General features: G+C 37.2%; 1 protein-coding gene and 1 long non-coding RNA gene across 2 annotated transcripts in view; both read left to right on the forward strand.

The window, feature by feature from the left end:
* The window catches only part of LOC143629933 (uncharacterized), a 49791-nt gene extending 27778 nt beyond the window's left edge, over positions 1-22013 (forward strand). Inside the window, exon 3 of the long non-coding RNA XR_013153051.1 lies at positions 21972-22013. This is a non-coding gene — a long non-coding RNA (uncharacterized LOC143629933). The remainder of the gene's footprint in view (positions 1-21971) is intronic.
* On the forward strand, positions 21404-22128 carry LOC143629932 (uncharacterized). Its single transcript, XM_077099077.1, has 2 exons — positions 21404-21594; positions 21743-22128. The coding sequence occupies exons 1-2, from the start codon at positions 21414-21416 to the stop codon at positions 21919-21921; spliced, it is 360 nt and encodes a 119-aa protein (XP_076955192.1). The 5' UTR covers positions 21404-21413; the 3' UTR covers positions 21922-22128.
* The last annotated feature ends 1343 nt before the right edge of the window (positions 22129-23471 follow it).

The following is a 23471-nucleotide window of genomic DNA, read 5'->3' on the forward strand; positions in this document are numbered from 1 at the left end:
TAATGCCATGAGTCGGAAATTATACTCGATGATTAACACGGAAATATATAACAAAGAAAATAAATAAAGAAAGATAAAATATATATATGAGTATATATATGTATATGATTATTCTTTGTTATAAAGTATATTATTTAAGTATAATGAGTATACTTAAATAATAAAGAAAAGAATACGTTTCTTAAAGAAGAAGAAACGTCGGGTTTTATAAATAAACTGAAGGTTTATAAAGATTACTTCTTAACTAAAGGTTTTAAAGTAAAAGAGAAAATGAACTAAAGGTTCATCGAGATAAATAAGACTAAAGGTCTTAAGCCGGATAGTGTATCCGACTAATAAATGTTATACTCGTACTATAGGTGCGATATAGCGAAGGAAGACTAACGGACGGTGCTGGAAGCCGATCCCATTGAAAAGGTGAATACACCCCACTTTTACAAACTTGTTTTCAAACAAACAAACGTGTTATATGTAAACTTTACATGAGACTAAGTGTCTCTAAAAACATTGTAAATAAGAGTATAAGCCAGCCCTCAGGCTATGGAATACGTTTGTCTGGATCCTTACATATGTGGAACGCGGTGGGCACATCGCACCACGCTTGGTCACCACCTCCAGCCACGATGGGCCGGACCTAAGTTACGTCCGAGTGGGGAATGGCCATGTTTATATTTGTAGTACCTAAGTTATGTCATAAACGTTGCGGTGTTTCGCTGAAGTGACCTAGTGCAGAGACTCGAGTTTATAATGATTATTCTTTTAACTTGATTATTCCTAAGCCTAGATGGGCCGAGGCTTGCGTGGTCTCGAGGGGTAATTAAGTAAAAAAAATATTTTTCCGTCAGCATATTCACCAGCATCTGTTGCTGACGTATTTTATTTACATTTTGCAGGTAATCATGAGTAGAGCTTGAAAGGATGAAGAAGCTCAAGTATCCGATGGCTCGGATAACTTTTTGTAAATATTAAAATATGGTGGTTTTGTAAAACATATAAACAAGTAAAACTAAACGAGACGTTCGTCTCGTTATTTGTATTGTAAATATTTATAATATCGATCCTTTGTTTTTATAAAGTCTTCCGCTTAAAACCGTAACTCTGATTTAATTACAAATACGATACCAACAATGGTTCATACTCCTAGGCCTAAAATGGGAGTGTGACACGAAACCAAAAGAATCAAGTGCTACATAAGAGGACTGCCACAGAATGTCTGCACTTTGGTCAAGACAAGTAAACCTGCTACTTTCGACTCTACTGTTGAACTCGCAGAGATGGTTTACGATGATCTGGCCATGGGTGAGGTGGTGGTGGAAGAGAAGAAAGAGAAGAAATGGGTTTTACCTGCTAAGCGACCCGGTACTCAGTTGTGGAACCCTAGGGATAAGAAGTAAAGAATGTGGGAGAAGAGGTCATGTAAGACGTGTCGTAAGATGCACGGTGGAAATTGCAGGGTTAGGTCAAATGCCTGCTACAAGTGTGGAAAAATGGGGCATTATGCTCCAGATTGCACTGCAAAGCCTGCATGTTACAAGTGTGGCAAGACGGGTCATATGGCTAGGGAGTGCACTGATGAAGTGAGAGGAAGTGAAGGATGCTGAACAAGCTAGGCCAAGGACTAGGCCTTACATGCTGGCTCATGAGTAAGCCAAGCAGATTCCTGATGTCGTGACATGTACGTTTCTAGTAAACGGAATTCCCGCTTTAGTATTGTTCGATTCAGGAGCAAATAGAAGTTTTATAGCTACGACATTTAGTAAAATAGCAAAAATAAAATTTTGTCGTGTGCCTGAAATATTTAAAGTAGAAAGCGCGAGTGAGACCTCAGTTAGAATAATGAGAATGGTTAAGGACTGTAAGATATAATTAGGGGGACATGAGTTCCCTGTTACATTGTATGTCATGACCTTAGGATGGTTCGATGTGGTTTTGGGAATGGACTGGCTATCTGAGTTTGAGGCTTAGATAGTGCGTAAGAGTAGATTAATAAGGTTAAGGTCCTTGGATGGTGGTACGGTGACGGTTTATGGTGATAAAGAAAGTTCAGGGCTTAATGTCATTTCGATGACAAAAGCTGAAGGTTTGTTACGACGAGGGTGCGATGCCTACCTGGCGTATGTTGTCAAAGCTACAGCCGAGACGAAAGAAGTGAAAGATGTTCCTATTGTGTGCAACTATCTAGAAGTGTTCTCTGAGGATCTTTCGGGGTTGCCACCGGAGCGTGAGATAGAATTCCAGATAGACTTAATACCAGGAGCCTAGCCCGTCGCAAAAGCACCTTACCGCCTAGCGCCGTCCGAGATGAAAGAATTTATGTCCCAACTACAAGAACTCCTCGATAAAGGTTTAATAAGACCGAGTGTTTCCCCGTGGGGTGCATCGGTGTTGTTTGTTAAGAAGAAGAATGGAAGTATGAGAATGTGTATAGACTATCGTGAGTTAAATAAGCTTACGGTGAAGAACGGATACCCGTTGCCACGGATTGATGATTTGTTTGATCAATTACAAGGTTCGAGTTGGTTCCCACGAATAAACCTTAGATCAGGGTATCATCAGCTGAAAGTGAAGGAGGCAGACATCCCTATAACATCGTTTCGGACACGGTATGGACATTACGAGTTCCTCGTGATGTCATCCGGTCTAACGAATGCTCCCGCAGCATTTATGAACATGATGAATAGGGTGTGTCGTCCAATGTTAGACAAGTCAGTTATCGTTTTCATTGACGATATATTGATTTATTCGAGGAGCGAGTCTGACCATGCAGAACATCTAAGAGAAGTATTGGAGGTTTTGAAGGAAGAGAAACTGTATGCTAAGTTTTCAAAGTGCGCATTCTGGTTATGTGAGGTGCAGTTTCTAGGTAACGTAATCAATCCTGAAGGGATTACTGTGGACCCAGCTAAGATTGAAGTGATAACAAACTTGAAGACTCCACTAAACTCAACTGATATACGCAGCTTCTTAGGGTTGGCTGGATATTATAGGAGATTCATCGAAGGTTTCTCCAAGATAGACGCACCGTTGAACGCAATGACCCAGAAGTCTGTAGTGTTTAGTTGGGGTAAGTTTCAAGAGTAATCTTTTGATGAATTGAAGAAAAGGCTCACACAAGCTCCAATCCTTGCTCTACCCGGTGGTGATGAGGATCTGGTTATTTGTACTAATGTCTGGCATGGTGGGTTAAGTTGCGTGTTAATGGAACGAGGAAAAGTGATAGCTTATGCGTCCAGACAGTTGAAAGTTCACGAGAGCACTTATCCGACGCATGATTAAGATCTAGCATCACTAGTACATGCCCTCAAGATATGAAGACATTACTTATATTGTACTAAGTGTACTATCTACACCGATCATAAGAGTCCGAAATATTTCTTTGAGCAGAAAGAGCTGAATATGAGACAGAGAAGGTGGTTGGAGTTGATAAAAGACTATGACTGTGATATCAAGTACTACCCTGGTAAAGCTTATGTGGTCGCCGACGCGCTGAGCTATAAGAATAAAGAAGTCATTGCAACAGTGAAGTCTTATAAGTTGCTCATCAACTCAGGTCTCTTTGGAAAAATCATCGAGGTGCAGTCTGAGGTACTGACAGATGAAGGATTAATGAAGAAAGAAAGAATTTTTGGATAGTAAAACGAGCTAATGGATAACACTCATGGTGTGAAGACTAGGTTCGACCGTATGTGGATTCCACGCCATGGAAATCTTAGAGGTCGAATCTTAGATGAAGCTCACAAGTCGATATATTCGATTCATCCAGGATCCACCAAGATGTATCAAGACCTAAATAGAGACTATTGGTGGTCGGGTATGAAGAATGATGTAGTAGACTATGTTAGTAAATGCTTAACTTGTTTACAAGTCAAAGTTGAACACCAGAAGCCTTATGGGAAGATGCAGCCTTTAAAGATACCTTAATGGAAGTGGAAACACATCACCATGGATTTCATAACTAAGCTACCCCGTACAGCTAAACATCATGATACCATTTGGGTGATTGTGGACCGTTTGACGATAAGTGCTCACTTTCTGCCTATACGAGAGGCTATCTCATCAGAAATGTTAGCAAATGTATTCATAAAAGAAGTTGTGGCTAGGAATGGTTCCTTTGTCAATAGTGTCTAATAAAGATACTCTCTTTACTTCAAGATTCTGGAAGAAGTTCCATAAGGCTATGGGTACAAGATTGAACATCAGTACCGCGTATCATCCACAAAAGGATGGGCAGTCTGAAAGGACAATCCAAGCTCTTGATTATATGCTACGTGCTTGTGTTTTAGACTTTGGAGGAAATTAGGATGACCATATGCATATGTCAGAATTCTCTTATAACAACAGCTACCCTTCAAGTATTGGTATGCCACCGTTTGAGATGTTGTATGGTAGACGTTGTAGAACTCCTGTATGTTGGGGAGATATTGGTCAGAAAGAGATCGAAAGCCTAGAAGTTGTGCAAGAAACTTCGTTAAGGTTCGATCAGATCAAGGCAAGAATGAAAGCTGCTCAAGATCGTCAGAAGTCATATGCTGATAAGCAGCGACGACCAGTCGAGTTTAACATTGGTGACAATGTGATGCTCAAGGTATCGCCTTAGAAAGGAATTGTTCATTTTAGGAAGAGAGGAAAGCTGAGGCCGAGTTACATTGGACCGTTTAAGATTGTTGATCGTGCGGGTGAAATGGCTTACAAACTAGATTTTCCCGAAGAGTTGGAAGGAATTCATTCCACTTTTCATGTTTTTCATTTGAGAAAATATCAAGCTGATGACACATTGCTTGTGCCATTAGTAGACATTGAGGTTGATGAACAGTTAAACTACATCGATCAGCCAGTAGAGATCATTGACGGCAAGGAAAAGCAACATTGTCATAAAGTTATCCCTTTGGTGAAAGTAATGTGGAAGCATCGTAAATAATTGGATGCCACTTGGGAAGTAGAAGATGAGATGCACAAGTTTTACCTAGAGTTGGTTAAGTAATAGTTAGGTTTTGGGGACGAAACCTCTTTAAAGAGGGAAGACTTGTAACATCTCTTTTTCTAGTTTCGGTTAATAAAAATAATAATATTGATTTTTATGAGTTGGGCTTGTTTTGGTTAAATAAATATGGGTAGTGGACCAGGATTAATAGGAGGAAGAAAGACCATGGGCCTAAGTCCATGACCAATAGTATATAAACCATAATTATCCATTAATCCATCCATTTCCACTCATTCCATACACCATCCAAACACACACTTAAGCTCTCTCCCTATTTCTCTCTTTCTCTAGCCGAAACGAAGAAGGAAAAACCGAGCAATGATCTGAGGTATGATAGTATGATCTTATATGGATCCAAACCCGCTAGATCTAGTCCCGAAACGATGAACCGACACCCTCAACCGTTAAAGTCATGAGGTCCGGATGGAATCGGGTATAAACCAATGGAAAGTCGAGCTTAGGGGTTACCCTAGCTCGGGTCCGGATCAAACAGGACAAAAACGGTGAAGAAAGGTGGAAAAACAAGTGAGATCTCGCTTTTCCGGCGAGATCCCGGTTTCCCGGTGATAACGGCGCCAGAAAGGCGACGCTGGCGATGGGGGAATGTTTAGGGAATGTTAAGGAATGTTTTGACATTCTCTGACCTAACCCTAGGCGTGTGTAACAAATGAACTGCCATTCGCTATGCCCATTCATTATGAAAGAATCGAATGAGTTACATTCGTTAAGCCATTCGCCATGCCCATTCATTAAGAAAGAACAACGAATGAACTGCCATTCGTTGTGGAGTACTAACGAATGAATCCCCATTCGTTGGAAGGTCCATTCGTTAGCCAGATCAAACAAATGAGTCTGTTCGTTATGAGAGACCTATTTGTTATGAAGTAACGAAGAGTAGCCCATTCGTTATAGAACCCTCATTCGTTGAGAGGTCATTCGTTAGACAAGTCTAACGAATGAGCTCACATTCGTTAGATGCTCATCCGTTAGTCCAGCCAAAAAAAAGCCCCATTCGTTAAGGGTCAAAAGACGAATGAAGTTTGATAAAATGACATAAAGGTACCCGGACTTAGAATAAAATAGTTTAATTACATGGAAGCCCTTGGACTTTATTAATTAATGAAAGATACCTTTAAAGGTTAATGAGTAACGATTAACTAACCGGTCAAAGATTACTGAAGTAAAACCGGCTTCGACGCTTACGATAAATTAAGCAAGCAGTTAAGAAAGGCTAGAGCGGTAATTAATATTGTGTTTATTAAACAGTTAGTCGCACATGGCTAAAGAAAGTAATAACCATTAACGGTGAACGTAACAGGACGCATGTGAGTTTCTAGCCCCATTTCCTTGTTATGTTTTCGGGGCTGTGTGTATACTCAATGTGATTGTTAGTACACTTACCTTAAGTGGTAAGTGTGTGTACTAATGATAGATGTGATAGTTATATTAATGTTATGAATGTATGCTTGTCGGTACGTGAACGATCTTCGGATATTGCACGTATCTCCAAGAAAGCTGAGTCTTACATAAGATGCATGAATGATATACGAATGAGTAAGAATATATATGAATGTATGTAACATCCTAATTTTGATAATAATAAATAGAGGAAATTATGTGTGTTTAAATGTGTGCTAATATTTAATTAAGAGTAAATAGAATAAAGGAGCATGGACTTGGTTAATGATAGATGGATTAAGGGGTGGTGATGGGCCTTAGGTCCATGGACTTAAGAGAGTATATATACTCCTTAAACCTCCCTAAAACCCTAAAACCCTCATTCTATTTCCTAGCCTCCCTAAACACTCTAAAACACACACAAACACCCTCTAGAGTTCGGTCGTGACCAAGACCAAGATTCAAGGCCAAACCAAGCTTAGATCTTGATAGATGTTGATTATAAGAGCAAGATACAACCTTAAAGTTTCATATCAAAGCGAATTGTAACCTAACAAGCGCCAAAAAGGTAGGTTTCACGTATAAAGGTTATGTTTTTATGAACGGTTTGCCCTAAGTCTTGGTATGAAAGATAATCGGGTAGTGCAATACCATAAAAATGTAAACTTGATGATAAAAAGGGATTAGATGAACATGATGGTATATACGACTCACTTGGAAACCCTAGATCTAGTCAAAACGGGTTTGTAATTAATAAAGGTTGGAACTTTATTAATAAACGAACTAGATATTGGCCTAGAAAGGAAAAGAAAACGTTTAGAAGGTTATATGGAACTTAACTATGCAAATGGATGCTTAATATAAGGTGAAAAAAAAACGAAAATAAGGGTGATAACCACCTACAGTGGTTGTATTAGAATGGGCTACCATTCGTATACAATGCCACAGTGGGTGTATTCGAGTAAGCCATAATTTGAATTCAAGAGGAATTCGCATGCAAGAGTATCCATTACAAGTTGTATGTTAACACCTGTGTATTTGAATACATGCCATTCGAATACAATATGGTTCAAATACAAGTGTATTCTAATAGGCTTCCATTCGAATACAACAAGAAGGAAAGACAGAAAGATTTTACAAGTATAATCTATTAGAATATATATTGTATTCTAACACTATGCCTATTCGAATCCATGATCATCTGATTACAAGTTGGTCCATTCGAATACAAGTGACGAATTGTATGCTAATACAAGTTCTATTCGAGTGCATGATTCATTCGAATACAAATAACAAAGGAAGAAAGAAAGGTTACTAAGTATGTTCTAATCGAATACCAAGTGTATTCGAATACCAATTGTACAATTGTATTTGAATACAAAGTGTATTCAAATACAAAGAGTATTCAAATACAGAGTGTATTCGAATACACTTTATTCGAATGTCATGTATATTTGAACACAAATGTGTTCAAATGGGAAGAGGACACTCTATTAGAATAGACCAGTCATAACTATTTCTGGTGCAACTTAAATGGGTTAGGAATTGATTCATGTAATTGATATACAGTTAGCCGAGCTCAATTGAGGAAGGAGATTACAATAAACGCATAAAGAAACATGAGACAAGTGAGTTTCTAGCCACATTTCCTTGTTATGTTTTCGGGGCTGTGTGCATACTCAATGTGAATGTTAATACACTTACCTTAAGTGGTAAGTGTATGTCATAATGATGAATGTGATAGTTATGATTATATTATGAATGCATGCTTGACAGTACATGAACGATCTTCGGATATTGCACGTATTGTTAAGGAAGGTATCGTGTAGTAAGTATGAACTGAGTTTGTGAAAGAAAGTTTGTATGATTAATACATGTATGTTATTATTGAAAGTATGTATGAATGTTATAAAGATAATGACAAAGAAAGGCAAGGTATGGTTGTTGGTAACGATAGGGAACCGGGCCCTAATAATACTCGAGGCGGGAGGGAACCGGGCCCTAATAATACTCGAGGCAAGAGGGAACCGAACCCTAACAATATTTGAGGCAAGAGGGAACCAAGCCCTAATAATACTCGAGGCAAGAGGGAACCGGGCCCTAATAATACTCGAGGAAAGTAGGGTGTAATGCTCTTTAAAACATATAAGTATGTATGTAAGTAATATAAAATATGAAAGGTAAGAAAGTATGAAAGTATAAAGTATGAATGAAAGTATGTATACGTGCATGAATAACGTATAAAGAAAGTAATATATGTATTCGGATATATATATATATATAAGTAAGGTAATGAATGTATAATTAACTAGAACTCACTCAGCCTAGCTGACTTTTAGTATGCACGCAGGCGAGTAGGATGAGGCAACTAGCTTGAGGAGGGCACATGGCAAGAGAATAAAGAAGCTGGCATCCGAAGAATTATGAAATATTTATGAACGATGTTTATTTATGAAAGACAAAAGATGTTATTTAAGACAAGTTTTGTAATGTTATGAAATGTTTATTGAAGGTTTTTATATTCCACAAAAGTTTTTATTAACTATGATATTTAGAACTGTGTTTATGAGTAAATCCAATGTCCAAAGTGAGGCACAGGTAACGGGGCCTTACAAGTTGGTATCAGAGCATAAGTTCGAGAGAATTAAGCATCCTATATGCTTGGACTCGAACAAAGAATGGGACTAAGTAAGAAAGGAAAGAAGATGCACGTTCAAGAAAGCCATGTGTCACTTAAGCAAACTATGTAACGGTAAAGTATGTGATTTATTTCACATGTAATGTAAGAATGTGTGAGGAAGTTAGCTTAAATGCTAGGGATAGGGTATATGATTATCTGAACTGTTTGAATGTCTAACTGTTAAAAGGTGGTGCGAGGGTCCGGATGTTACACACGGAGGGTAACATGATCAACTAATCATAGCTGGCCAGTGTTATTACGTGTTTGCCTTACTATCCTTGTACTAAACAGTTCCTTGAATGATGACGCTTGTGTTTCCTTATAGAATAGAAATGGCCGGAGCGAAGAAAGCTACTGGACAAGGAGGTCGTACTGGGCGTCGTGGTAAGCCGCGAACTGTTAGATCCCCTTCCAAAGAACCGATTGTTAACTCTAGGTAAGGAGTAAGTGAAACCCTACGAGGGCCAAGCCAAAATGAAGGGTATCAGCTTGACCCTGTTGTTCAAGCTGTCATTGCTCAAACTGTAGCTGCAGCAGTAAAGGAATTACAACCTAAAAAGTTTGCTGGAAGCCATACAAGAACTACTGAGAGGTCTGGAGAGAACGGAAAGAAGGATAACGAGAGGGAGAAGGGTGCCTCGAGTGAGGTCAGGTCTATGAAGGTCGACGACAGGAGGAGAGGCCGAGGCGGGTGTAACTACAAGTCATTCAAAGGTTGTGACCTGCCGATGCTAACTGGTTTAGGAGACGCAATCGCTACTCTTCAATGGATAACCGCCATGGACAAGGTTATCCGAATTAGCGAGTGTCGACCTGACCAAGCAGTGGGTTATGCTACCCAATTCTTCGAAGACGAAACTATGTACTGGTGGGAATCACTGGAGCAGAGAAAGAGTCGAGAATAGATTAAGGCTTTAAGATGGGAGGCTATAACGAATTGGAAATCCCCCGCGAAACCCAACTGATATACGAAGGTTCTTAGGGTTGAATGGCTATTACAGGAGATTCACCAAAGGCTTCTCTAAGATAGCCGCACCGTTGACCGGAATGACCCGAAAGACCATAGTATTCAGTAGGGGAAAGCTTAAGGAAGAAGCTTTTGAGGAATTAAAGAGAAGACTCACATAAGCTCCAATCCTTTCCCTACCCGATGGTAATAAGGATTTGGTTGTTTGTACTGATGCATCGCATCGTGGCTTAGGTTGCGTGTTAATGCAACGAGGGAAGGCGATAGCTTATGCGTCCAGACAGTTGAAAGTTCATGAAAGTACTTGACCGACGCATGACTTACAGCTAGAAGCAGTAGTGCATGCTCTAAAGATATGGAGACATTATCAGTATGGTACTAAGTGTACTATCTACACAGATAGTACACTTAGTACCACGAGACAGAGGAGATGGTTAGAGTTGATAAAGGACTATGACTGTGATATTAAATACCATCCTGGTAAGGCTAATGTGGTCGTCGACGCGCTAAGCCGTAAGAATGAGGAAGTCATTGCAACAGTGAAGTCGTATAAGTTTGTTGTTAGTCCGAATCTCTTTGAAGAAATCATATGGTCTAAGGTACTTACAGACGATGGACTAATGAAGACGGAAAGAATTGTTGGACAACAAGACGAACTGATGGAAAACACTCATGGTGTTAAGATTAGGTTTGACCGTATGTGGATTCCTCGTTATGGAAATCTCAGAGGTCGAATCCTAGATGTAGCTCACAGGTCGAGGTACTCGATTCATCCGGGATCCACTAAGATGTATCAGGATCTAAAGAGAGACTACTGGTGGCCAGGGATGAAGAATGATGTGGTAGATTACATCAGTAAGTTCATAACTTGCTTACAAGTCAAGGCAGAGCATCAGAAGCCTTTTGGGAAGATACAGCCGTTAGAAATACTAGAATGGAAATGGGAACACATCACCATGAATTTCATCATTAAGCTGCCACGTACAGCTAAACATTGTGATACCATTTGGGTGATTGTGGACCGTTTGACGAAAAGTGTTCATTTTCTGCCTATACGAGAAGCCATATCATCAGAAACGTTAGAAACTGTGTTCATAAAATAAGTTGTGGCTAAACATGGAGTGCCATAGTCGATCGTGTCTGATAGAGATACTCGCTTTACTTCGAGATTCTGGAAGAAGTTCCATGAAGCAATGAGAACAAGACTGAACATTAGTACGGCGTATCATCCTCAAACAGATGGGTTGTCTGAAAGGATGATCCAAACCCTTGAGGATATGCTACGTGCTTGTGTTTTAGACTTTGGGGGAAGTTGGAACGACCGTCTACATCTTGCATAATTCTCTTATAACAACAGCTACCATTCAAGTATTGGTATGCCACCATTCGAGATGTTGTATGGAAGACGATGTAGAACTCCTGTATGTTGGGGAGAGATTGGTCAGAAGGAGATTGGAAGCCTAGAAGTTGTACAAGAAACCTCTTCAAAGTTTGATCAGATCAAGGTAAGAATGAAAGTTGCTCAAGAAAGACAGAAGTCATATGCTGATAAGCGGCGACGACCAATCGAGTTTAACGTTGGATACAATGTGATGCTCAAGGTCTCTCCTTGGAAGGGTATTATCCGTTTTAGAAAGAGGGGGAAGCTGAGTCTGAGGTACATTGAACCATTTAAGATTGTGGATCGTGTGGGAGAAGTGGCTTACAACTTAGATTTGTCCGAAGAGTTAGAAGGAATTCATTCAACCTTTAATGTCTCTCACCTAAGGAAATGTCTAGCTGATGACACGTCACATGTGCCATTGGTGGACATCGAGGTTAATGAACAGTTGAACTACATTGAGCAACCGGTGGATATAGTCGACCACAAAGAAAAACAGCTTCGTCATAAAGTTATTCCCTTGGTGAAAGTGTTGTGAAAGCATCGCAAGGGATCAGATGCAACTTGGGAAGTCGAAGAAGAAATGCACAAGTATTACCCAGATTTGTTTAAGTGATAGTTAGGTTTCTGGGACGAAACCTCTTTAAGGAGGGAAGACTTGTAACATCCTAATTTTGATAATAATAAATAAAGGAAATTATGTTTGTTTAAATGTGTATTAATATTTAATTAAGATTAAATAGAATAAAGGAGCATGGACTTGGTTAATGAAAGATGGATTAAGGGGTGGTGATGGGCCTTAGGTCCATGGGCTTAAGAGAGTATAAATACTCCTTAAACCTCCCTAAAACCCTAAAACCCTCATTATATCTTCTAGCCTCCCTACACACTCTAAAACACACACGAACACCCTCTAGAGTTCGGTCGTGACCATGAAAATGTTCAAGGCCAAACCAAGCTTGGATCTTGATAGATCTTGGTTATACGAGCAAGATACAACCTTAAATTTCATATCAATCTAACAGTAACCTAACAAGCGCCAAAAAGGTACGTTTCACATATAAAGGTTATGTTTTTATGAAAGGTTTGCCCTAAGACTTGGTACGAAAGATAATCGGGTAGTGTAATACCATAAAAATGTAAACTTGATAAAAATGGACTAGATGAACACGATGGTATATGAGGCTCACTTGGAACCCTAGATCTAGTCAAAAAAGGTTTGTAATCAATAAAGGTTGGAACTTTATTAATAAACGAACTATATATTAGCCTAGAACGGAAAAGAAAACGTTTTGAAGGTTATATGGCACTTAACTATGCAAATGGATGCTTAATATTAGGTGAAAAAACGAAAATAAGGGTGATAACCACCTACAATGGTTGTATTCGAATGGGCTACCATTCGAATACAATGCCACAGAGGGTTTATTCGATTAAGCCACCATTCGAATACAAGAGGAATTCGCATGCAAGAGTATCCATTACAAGTTGTACGTTAACACATGTGTATTCGAATACATGCCATTCAAATACAACAAGAAGGAAAGACAGAAACATTTTTCAATTATAATCTATTCGAATATATATTGTATTCTAACACTATGCCTATTCGAATCCATGATCATCCGATTAAAAGTTGGTCCATTCGAATACAAGTGACGAATTGTATGCTAATACAAGTTCTATTCGAGTGCATGATTCATTCGAATACAACATATTTGAAAACATATAAGAAAGGAAGACATAAAGGTTACTAAGTATGTTCTAATCGAATACCAAGTGTATTCGAATACCAATTGTATTAGAATACAAAGGGTATTAAATACAAAGTGTATACGAATACAAAGTGTATTCGAATGCCATGTATATTTGAATACAAATGTGTTCAAATGGGATGAGGACACTCAATTAGAATAGACCAGACTTAACTATTTCTGGTGCAACTTAAATAAAGAGAATAGGGTTAGGAATTGATGCATGTAATTGATATACGGTTAGCCGAGCTCAATTGAGGAAGGGGATTACAATAAACTCAGAGAGAAACAGGAGACAGATGAGTTTCTAGCCCCATTTCCTTGTTATGTTTTCGGGGCTGTGTGCATACTCAGTGTGAATGTTGATACACTTACCTTAGGTGGTAAGTGTATGTCATAATGGTGAATGTGATAGTTATCTTTATATTATGAATGCATGCTTGACAGTATGTGAACAATCTTCGGATATTGCACGTATTGTTAAGGAAGGTATTGTGTAGTAAGTATGAAGTGAGTATGTGAAAGAAAGTGTGCATGATTAATACATGTATGTTATTATTGAAAGTATGTATGAATGTTATAAAGATAATGACAAAGAAAGGTAAGGTATGGTTGTTGGTAACGAGAGGGAACCGGGCCCTAATAATACTCGAGGCAGGAGCGAACCGGGCCCTAATAATACTTTAGGCAAGAGGGAACTGATGTGTTGTAAAACATACTTAGTTTCCTTATCGTTTTATCATGATTTAATTGCTTTTTAGTTTAATTATTAAGAGTTTTGGCTTGTTTATGTTTGATTTTACAAAGATGATTGATAACATGTAGGTTTTGAGCTTTAATGGAAAAAAGTGGCAAATTTGAAAACTCTAGGGGCCTTTTTGATCAACTTTAAAGACTACAACATAAGGCCCGGCCCAAGCCCACAATATTAAAGCCTTTTATGCATAATATATTAAGTTAATTAAAAAAAATAAGAACCCTAAGAGCCCCAAAATCCCGAAATCAGCAGCAACCAGCCATAAAACTTTCGTTCGACAGCTTATAAGGTTAAAAGAAAGTCGTTTTTGCATCTTGGGTGACCAAGTGAAGAAAAAGGAGACTAAAAGAGACTTTGGATAGCAGCTAGGGACCATATACACTCATAATCTCAGCCATAATATTGAGTAATACATTCATAAACTTTGTGTTTTTGTTCAAAAACCCTAACTAGTTGATTTGATCTTTTGCTTTGGATTGTTTTGCAAGTAACTTGAAGATTGACTTGTGTTTGATTGTTCTTGAATTTTGAATGAGTTTACTTATGTTTTTATTGATGTTTATGATGTTTAACTTAAGTATTAGCTGCTGTCCAAAACCGATGTTAGGCTAAAGTAGTTAGTTCTACCTAGGTTAGATGATTATTGTTAGGTTTAAGTAAGTAGTTTGGATTGTTAATTAATATGACTTGAATTGTTGATGAAATTTTGGTTTAATATTGAATTAGGTTGTGTTTAGTGAGTGTGATTTGATTATTTATACTCATATACCTCTTGCTTTGATTGATTGAATTAGTTTTGATTGATTGTTGCTTGTTTGACTCTTTACTTTGTGTCTAGAGGTTGTTTGCGGTATGATCAACCGTAGGGTTTTAGTGGGTGTGTTAATTGATTAAATTCAGCAGGTAGGAACCTTCTTAGAGACCGATAGGTGATAGGAAGTAAGGTCGTCTCATAGCTTTTACTTGTTAGGATTAGGATTGCGCGAGAGCATGTTCGGTTCTTGTCGGGTTTGGGTTTGTGAGCGATTAGTTGATCTTGTTTAAGTTAAACCAAATTTTTCCTCTATCCTTGGGTAGTATTCGTTTCCATTAGGGTCGTGTGTCAGTGAGACCGAGAGGAGAGTCGACATTAGAGCACTTTAACAAGTCGTTAACCGGTTAGTTCTTAAAATCAACTAAGTGTAGGTTAGGGTTTGTTAGTGAGACCGAGAGGTGATCTAGCTTTCTTGAGTGAACCTTAGTTGTGTCATCCTTAGGAACCGGTGTCGTGAAGTTCTACAATCCATTAGCTTATTATACCTTCAATAGGATTCTTACCTAGGTAGACGTTTTCTCCATTAATAAGTCTTATTCTCACAGTTTCGTCTAGTTTTCTTAAGTTAAGTCTTTTAAGTTAATTAAAGTAAGTTAGGTTAAGTAGTTAATAATTAAAAATCAATTAAAAATATTATTCTTAGGTGAGTCTTGGTTAGGGTTAATTATTAAGTACATTTTCTAGTGTCCTTGTGTTCGATACTCGGACTTCCTTAGGTCTATACTATTAGTGATCGGTACACTTGCCGGTTGTGTGTGGATTCGTTAGAATTTTCGTTTAATAAATTTAAAGCTTAGTTGTGAGTTCGTAGAAAGAAACACCCTTTAGACACACATCAAGTTTTTGGCGTCGTTGCCGGGGACACGGTTAGAGTTGTATTGAGAACGACCCGAGTTAGGATTTGCCTATTGTATTTTTGTATATTTAGATTAGATTAGTTATTTTAATTAGTTTAGTTTTAGTTTAATTTTATTTTAAGTATTTTATTCTATTTTTATCTGGTGCCCGTGATCCTTTTCTTTTGAGTGTTCTGTAAAGGAAATATGTTTGGACAACACGTTAGAACGCCATGTTGCAAAGTGTGTGGCGGAGATCATTGGGTACATGATGCTTATGAGCGAAGGAGGATTGAAGTCGAGGCACGGAAAGCTCCATGGGAATAACTTGTGGCAAAGCCTCCTCCATACCAATTTGCATATGATCAAATGGGGAACTTCTTAGGGTATAAATACTTATCGGGAAATATATTAGAGCCCACCCCAGAATTGGAATCAATAATGGATGATGTATTATTTGCCATTAGAAAGGATTTGGATTATATTCCACCTTTGAATCCACCTTTCTTTGAAACCCTGAGTGAGATTGAAGATACTGGAATGGAGGAACAGAGAGTAGAGGAGTATGTTCCCTCTTGGGAAGAAGAATTTAAGGATGAGTTTTGCGAAGAGTCTATGGATTTTACCATTATGGATGAAGGAGAGTTTGACCCACTCGACGATTTGAAGTTGCTTGAGGATATATTGTATAACGAGCCAACTGCGGGGATCAAGATTGAGCCTTGTGAGGAGAGCCATGAGGTGGTTGGTGAATCAGTCTTTCCACCATTGCACTTTGAATGTGAAAAACCAAAACATGAACCGTACTCAATCTCCATTCGGGACGTGTTGAGGTTTAAAAAGTTGGCTAAAAGAATAAGGAGGATATCTAGGCTCAGAGATCATAGTGTGCAGAAGAGTTCGTCACTCCCGTTTCACTTTAGGGGATCATTTTTTGGGGAGTCTATGAGTTGGTGGACTGAGTTTAATTCATATGGTTGTTCCCATGAGAGTTGTGTAATTGGTTTCTTCCCGACCAATTGTAAGAGGAGAGTATTGAGGAGCATCGATGGGAAGAGGATAAAGGAGAAGCCTCCTGATTGAGGTTTCGGGAGCGAGTCCAGCTGAAGACTATTCAATAAACTTAGCGCTGCCCGAGAGGCAACCCGGTAATATCTTTTCTTATTATTTTGTTTTCATTTTATTTTTATTTCCGAGTTTTGCTGGGTGTTTCTTCTCTTACTTGCAGGTTATTCCTTGGCTGGTTGATAACGGTTTATGAGCTGGAGTTTTAAGCAAGTGTGGAGATGCAATTTGCTTAAGGATTGTCGCTTTCGCTCGTTAGTGATAGCTTGATAGAGAGCACTGGAGTTTTAAGCTTGCGTTCGAATAGGAGGGCGAGAAACATGATTCACCGCACATTTGCATGATCACATATGCCAGGGGAGTCTGTTCCACTTTATTTTTCTTTATGTTTAGTTTTGTCTTTTCCTTGTCTCAGATCGAGGACAATGTGAAATTTAAGTGTGGGTATGGGGAATTGACGTTTTAATTTTTAAGAAAAATAAAGGAATATTAAAAAAAGGTTTTAAAGAAAAATGTCCCTTGAATTTTGTTTTTTTTTTTTTCGCGTTAAAGTGGGAGATGATGATATTTATCGGAAATCGGTTTTTCAAACTGCTAATAATATGAGATAAATAAAACAAAACACACTTAACTTGGGATATGTCGGTAGGCTCAGCCTTGAAAATGAAAGGGCAAATTTGATAAAATGGTTAAAACGGAAATCTTTTGTGGGTAAATCATTTTGTCCGTGGAAGATAAGTAATGAAAGGTCGGGCCATACTCAAGCCTCAAATTTTGGTATGAAAAAGTGGAAATATCATGAGTTTTAAAACTTTGAATACGTTATCATATGATGCTTGGGTAGGTTTAACGCTAGAGTATGTCGTGTAGCCTGTGATATAAATCTTAAACTACTAGTTTAGTGTTTTATACCTCATTGGCGTATGGTTTTATAACCTTAAATCTTGTATTGATAGGATACTTCGGGTCCGGAGACCATGGGTCTGTATGCAATCTATTCATCTGGGTATTCACAATTCCTAAGTGGGGTTGTGGATATTTAAAATAAAGCCAAAAAGAGCAAGCCCTTATAATTCTTTAAACATGATCACAAAAGTACAAATACACTACAGACTTGATCATCCACGTTGTTAGCCATGTGGGGTCCCCTTGCTCGCGTCTCATTACCATTAAGAAACGGAACACAAGGGACACGCTAAATGTAAGCCCTACAGATGAAATTTTGCATACTCACCTATGATGATGGTTTCGGGGTATTGCTTGATAACGGGGGTATGTCATGTTATGGGGAACACTAGCTATTAATTAATTGAACCTTAATCGTATCTAACGGATGCTTGGTAGACTTTGATGCTTAAGCTTAGGTGGATAAACAATACCCTTGATCATCTTAACTATTCATGAAAAAAAATAGAGCAAAAAAAGTTTTAATTCTGCTAATTTTGAGGTTTAGGTCAATTTGGGGTGGTCTGGTCCGGTAAAAGCTGAAAATAAGCGGGTCTTAATTATGTAAACCACTGAGTAATATTATTGTCAGATCTTATTTGTCCCGGTAAAGATTAAGGCATGGGTTTAAGTGGACAACAATATCGGTGATCGCGATTTTTGCGTTCTTCTAAGCTTTAAAAATTTAACCTATATGTTTTTAAGACTGTATTTTCCGATTCTAATCCAACTGCATTAGACTTTTTCAGGGACGAAAAAGACTTAAGTGTGGCGATGTTTGATGTGTTGTAAAACACACTTAGTTTCCTTATCGTTTTATCACGATTTAATTGCTTTTTAGTTTAATTATTAAGAGTTTTGGCTTGTTTATGTTTGATTTTACAAAGATGATTGATTACTTGTAGGTTTTGAGCTTTAATGGAAAAAAGTGGCAAATTTGAAGACTCTAGGGGCCTTTTGGATCAACTTTGAAGACTACAACTCAAGGCCCGACCCAAGCCCATAAGATTAAAGCCTTTTATGCATAATATATTAAGTTAATTAAAAAAATAAGAACCCTAACAGCCCCTAAATCCCAAAATCAACAGCAACCAGCCATAAAACTTCCGTTCGACAGCTTCTAGGGTTAAAAGAAAGTTGTTTTTACATCTTGGGTGACCAAGTGAAGAAAAAGGAGACTAAAGGAGACTTTGGACAACAGCTAGGGACCATATACACTCATAATCTCAGCCATAATATTGAGTAATACATTCATAAACTTTGTGTTTTTGTTCAAAAACCCTAACTAGTTGATTTGATCTTTTGCTTTGGATTGTTTTGCAAGTAACTTGAAGATTGACTTGTGTTTGATTGTTCTTGAATTTTGAATGAGTTTACTTATGTTTTTATTGATGTTTATGATGTTTAACATAAGTATTAGCTGCTGTCCAAAACCAATGTTAGGCTAAAGTAGTTAGTTCTACCTAGGTTAGATGATTATTGTTAGGTTTTAGTAAGTAGTTTGGATTGTTAATTAATATGACTTGAATTGTTGATGAAAGTTTGGTTTAATATTGAATTAGGTTGTGGTTAGTGGCTGTGATTTGATTATTTATACTCATATACCTCTTGCTTTGATTGATTGAATAGTTTTGATTGATTGTTGCTTGTTTGACTCTTTACTTTGTGTCTAGAGGTTGTTTGCGGTATGATCAACCGTAGGGTTTTAGTGGGTGTGTTAATTGATTAAATTCAGTGGGTAGGAACCTTCTTAGAGACCTAAAGGTGTAGGAAGTAAGGTCTTCTCATAGCTTTTACTTGTTAGGATTAGGATCGCGCGAAAGCAGGTTCGGTTCTTGTCGGGTTTGGGTTTGTGAGCTATTAGTTGATCTAGTTTAAGTTAAACCAAATTGTTCCTCTGTCCTTGGTTGCGTAGTATTCATTTCCATTAGGTTCGTGTGTCGGTGAGACCGAGAGGAGAGTCGACATTAGAGCACTTTAACAAGTCGTTAACCGGTTAGTTCTTAAAATCAACTAAGTGTAGGTTAGGGTTTGTTAGTGAGACCGAGAGGTGATCTAGCTTTCTTGAGTGAACCTTAGTTGTGTCATCCTTAGGAACCGGTGTCGTGACGTTCTACAATCCATTAGCTTATTATACCTTCAATAGGATTCTTACCTAGGTAGACGTTTTCTCCATTAATAAGTCTTATTCTCACAGTTTCGTCTAGTTTTCTTAAGTTGAGTCTTTTAAGTTAATTAAAGTAAGTTAGGTTAAGTAGTTAATAATTAAAAATATTATTCTTAGGTGAGTCTTGGTTAGGGTTAAGTATTAAGTACGTTTTCTCGTGTCCTTGTGTTCGATACTCGGACTTCCTTAGGTCTATACTATTAGTGATCGGTACACTTGCCGGTTGTGTGTGGATTCTTTAGGATTTTCGTTTAATAAATTTAAAGCTTAGTTGTGAGTTCCGTAGAAAGAAACACCCTTTAGACACACATCATGAACGAACCCTAACAATATTTGAGGCAAGAGGGAACCAAGCCCTAGTAATACTCGAGGCAAGAGGGAACCGGGCCCTAATAATATTCAAGGCAAGAGGAAACCGGGCCCTAATAATACTCAAGGAAAGTAGGGCGTAATGCTCTTTAAAACATATAAGTATGTATGTAAGTAAGATAAAATATGAAAGGTAAGAAATTATAAAAGTATAAAGTATGAACGAAAGTATGTATACGTGCATGAATAACGTATAAATAAAGTAATATATGTCTTCGGATATATATATATATAAGTAATGTAATTAATGAATGTATGATTAACTAGAACTCACTTAGCGTAGCTGACTTTTAGTATGCACGCAGGTGAGTAGGGTGAGGCAATTAGCTTGAGGAGGGCACATGGCAAGAGAATAAAGACGTTGGCATCCGAAGAATTATGAAATATTTATGAACGATGTTTATATATGAAAGACAAAAGATGTTATTTAGAACAAGTTTTGTAATGTTATGAAGGGTTTTTCGAAGGTTTTTATATTCCGCAAAAGTTTTTACTAACTCTGATATTTAGAACTGTGTTTATAAGTAAATCCAACATCCAAATGAGGCACCGGTAACGGGGCCTTACAATGTATATAATAGAATGTATGTGTAAAGAAGCATAGGTATGATTGTTTGGAAAGAAGGGACCATACCCTAATAATATCTGAGATAGAAGGGACCAGACCCTAGTAATATCTGAGATAGAGAAGAAAGGGACCAAACCCTAATAATATCTTAGATAAAGAGGAAGGGACCAGACCCTAATAATATCTGAGATAGAGAAGAAATTGACCAGACCCTAATAATATCTGAGATGGTAAAGATAGTATGTATGTAGTATGAAAGTATGAAAGTGTGATAGTACGAAAGAATATATGAATGAATGTATGAACGTACGAAAGAAAGGTATCATGTAAAGTATATAATATGTATCCACGGATGCGTATATGAAAGTAAATGTATGAATGTATGTTGCTTGATTAACTAGAACTCACTCAGCGTAGCTGACTTTTAGTATGCACGCAGGTGAATAGACTGAAGCAGTTGGCTTGAGAGAAAGACACGTGGCAGGATTGAAGGGACTGGCATCCAGAGAAGTTTTGTCATGATGTTTTAAGTAAACCATTTATGTTCTGTTTTTAAGACAAGTATCGAATGTTTGTAATGAATGATTGAAGTTTTATTTATTCCGCGAAAGTTTTTAATTAACTCTGATATTTAGAATTGTGTTTATGAATAAATCCAATGTCCAAGTAGGGCAACGGGATTGGGGCCTTTCATCTTTGATGGTTTATGAAGATTTGTTTCAAAGCAGAATATGTCAAAAATTGCAGGAGTTACGGAGATGGTTGTGGGGTTAAGCGACGAGGATGGGACAATTAACATGGATGCAGTGAATGAGGAAAATACACTTGAAGATGCTGCCGAGTTTAATGCAGTGGATATATTGGCGGAGAATAACATATTAAAGTCTGAAGTATTAAGAGAGTCCTTAGCAGGTAGTTAACTTTTAATATATATATATATATATATATATATATATATATATATATATATATTGGGAAAATGTATTATTTTCGTGTAACAAATTATGCACTTTATTATTTAAATAAAAATAAAATAATCTATCTATACTATTTAATGAAGGTGAAAAAGGTGCGGGTAAGGATGCTTTTTGCATGCTGAGTTTTAGTCATGGATTAACACAAGAAGATGGACATGAAGGGCGCAATGCAATGGACAAAGAAGAGACAGATTCGACCGTACAAACCACAGATGGAGCTGGAGTTGCTAGGAAATGGGGTATCTTCTGGCCAATTTGGTAGGTTTCTGCCTTGAACATTAATGCTCACAATGTACTTATATTTTATTGCAGCAATTGCTGAACTTTTGGATAAGGTAACTTTAACTGAGAAAACAAGTGTACACTAACAATTAAACGAATGAGGTTTTTTTACAAAAGACATGATACAGATCTAATTTGTTCTTAACTTCAAGTTGTATATATTTAGTAGTCTCAATTATTTTTTAATGGCTCAATATAATGATATATATAAAAATGTAGAGTATATGATCAAATGAAAATGAAAAAAGCACATATTGTTAGGTATTTGTGTAGTCACATACGCATTCCATGGTTATCATTTGCTTTGTTAACATTGTTTATTCCATGCAGTTTATCTTGCATCTCAAATGGTGGGCCGAGCTCAAATTCATACTACAACTCAGCACTGATTGCTATGACTGCAGATGAGGTAATATTAATACCTACTTCTCTGTTTACATTTTACCAAGAATTACCTCGTTAAGTCAAGTATTATTCCTTCCTTCAACATTCTTTTAAATTTTCCATTAAAGTTTTCTAATGCCATCTATACAAATTTAATCACATTGATTTTCGATATGTGACTGTTGATAAAAGATCATTTTGAGTCACGCCCAAAAACTGAATTATTGCTAAAGTAAACTATTAATTATATTTTGTAATGTTAAGCAACCAGAAGAATCCCTTTGCTTTCTTAAAGAGATGACGTGGCGATAGTCTTGATTAGTCAATATTTAAGTAATCACATCAATGAGTTATAAAACAGTCATTACTGAATCCTGGTCTTGGTTTTAAATAGCGCGATGCGATCCGATGCGTTATGTCCCAAAATTTGATGCGCGATGCAAGCGCATCACGTATCTGATGCGTTCTTTGTTAAAATAATACTAAAAAAATAATTATACATGATATTATAACATCTAAACTTTTAAACTTTTAGGCTTACCTCTATAATGTTGTTACAGTAAATGATGAATATGCTTATTTCTTTGTCAAACAGACAAAGACATATAGTGTTAGTATTATAAAGTATTGGATATCTTGCTGCTAGAACTTCAATGGCCGAAGACTCTAAAGGTTGCTTTTCATTATGCTACTAAAGATAAAGTTAGTGTTGACATTGACTTATGTTTGACTTATTATTTTGTTACTAATGCATCCATTATAATTGGTTAGGTAGATATACACACTATTAGATTGCCAAAGATATGTAATTAATGTACTCAAATGTAAGGTAAAACGAACAACATTTTTTGCTATTAGTGCTCTGTCTTGTGTCTTTATATTTGCTAAATGTAATGTTAATTAAAATTTCTTTTTTTTTATTTTAATGTTTGTTGGTTAAGTGGTTAATGTTTTGTGGATCAGGTTAAGTTATGTCATGTATATGCAGATCTTCAACTACTGGAGATTGTTTTTCACAAAATCTACAATGTATTTGATGTAGGTTTTGTTTTCGGGCGAACCGTTTGGCCTAAAAAAATTTCATGTGGTCTTTAATAAAAGTTTCAAAAACTACTTTTGGTATATTAAAGTCCCTCAACATGTAAA

Source organism: Bidens hawaiensis, unplaced genomic scaffold (genome assembly GCF_021521415.1).
Source record: "Bidens hawaiensis isolate Kalapana, Puna unplaced genomic scaffold, B.hawaiensis_p1.1 tig00005482_1, whole genome shotgun sequence".
NCBI classification, from domain to species: Eukaryota; Viridiplantae; Streptophyta; class Magnoliopsida; order Asterales; family Asteraceae; genus Bidens; species Bidens hawaiensis.

Bases quoted from the DNA above. Each gene is read 5' to 3' on its own strand.
- LOC143629932 (XM_077099077.1), top strand. From the start codon at position 21,414: ATGTCAAAAATTGCAGGAGTTACGGAGATGGTTGTGGGGTTAAGCGAC. The intron at 21,595-21,742 runs GTAGTTAACTTT...TATTTAATGAAG, and splicing joins ATTAAGAGAGTCCTTAGCAG to GTGAAAAAGGTGCGGGTAAG.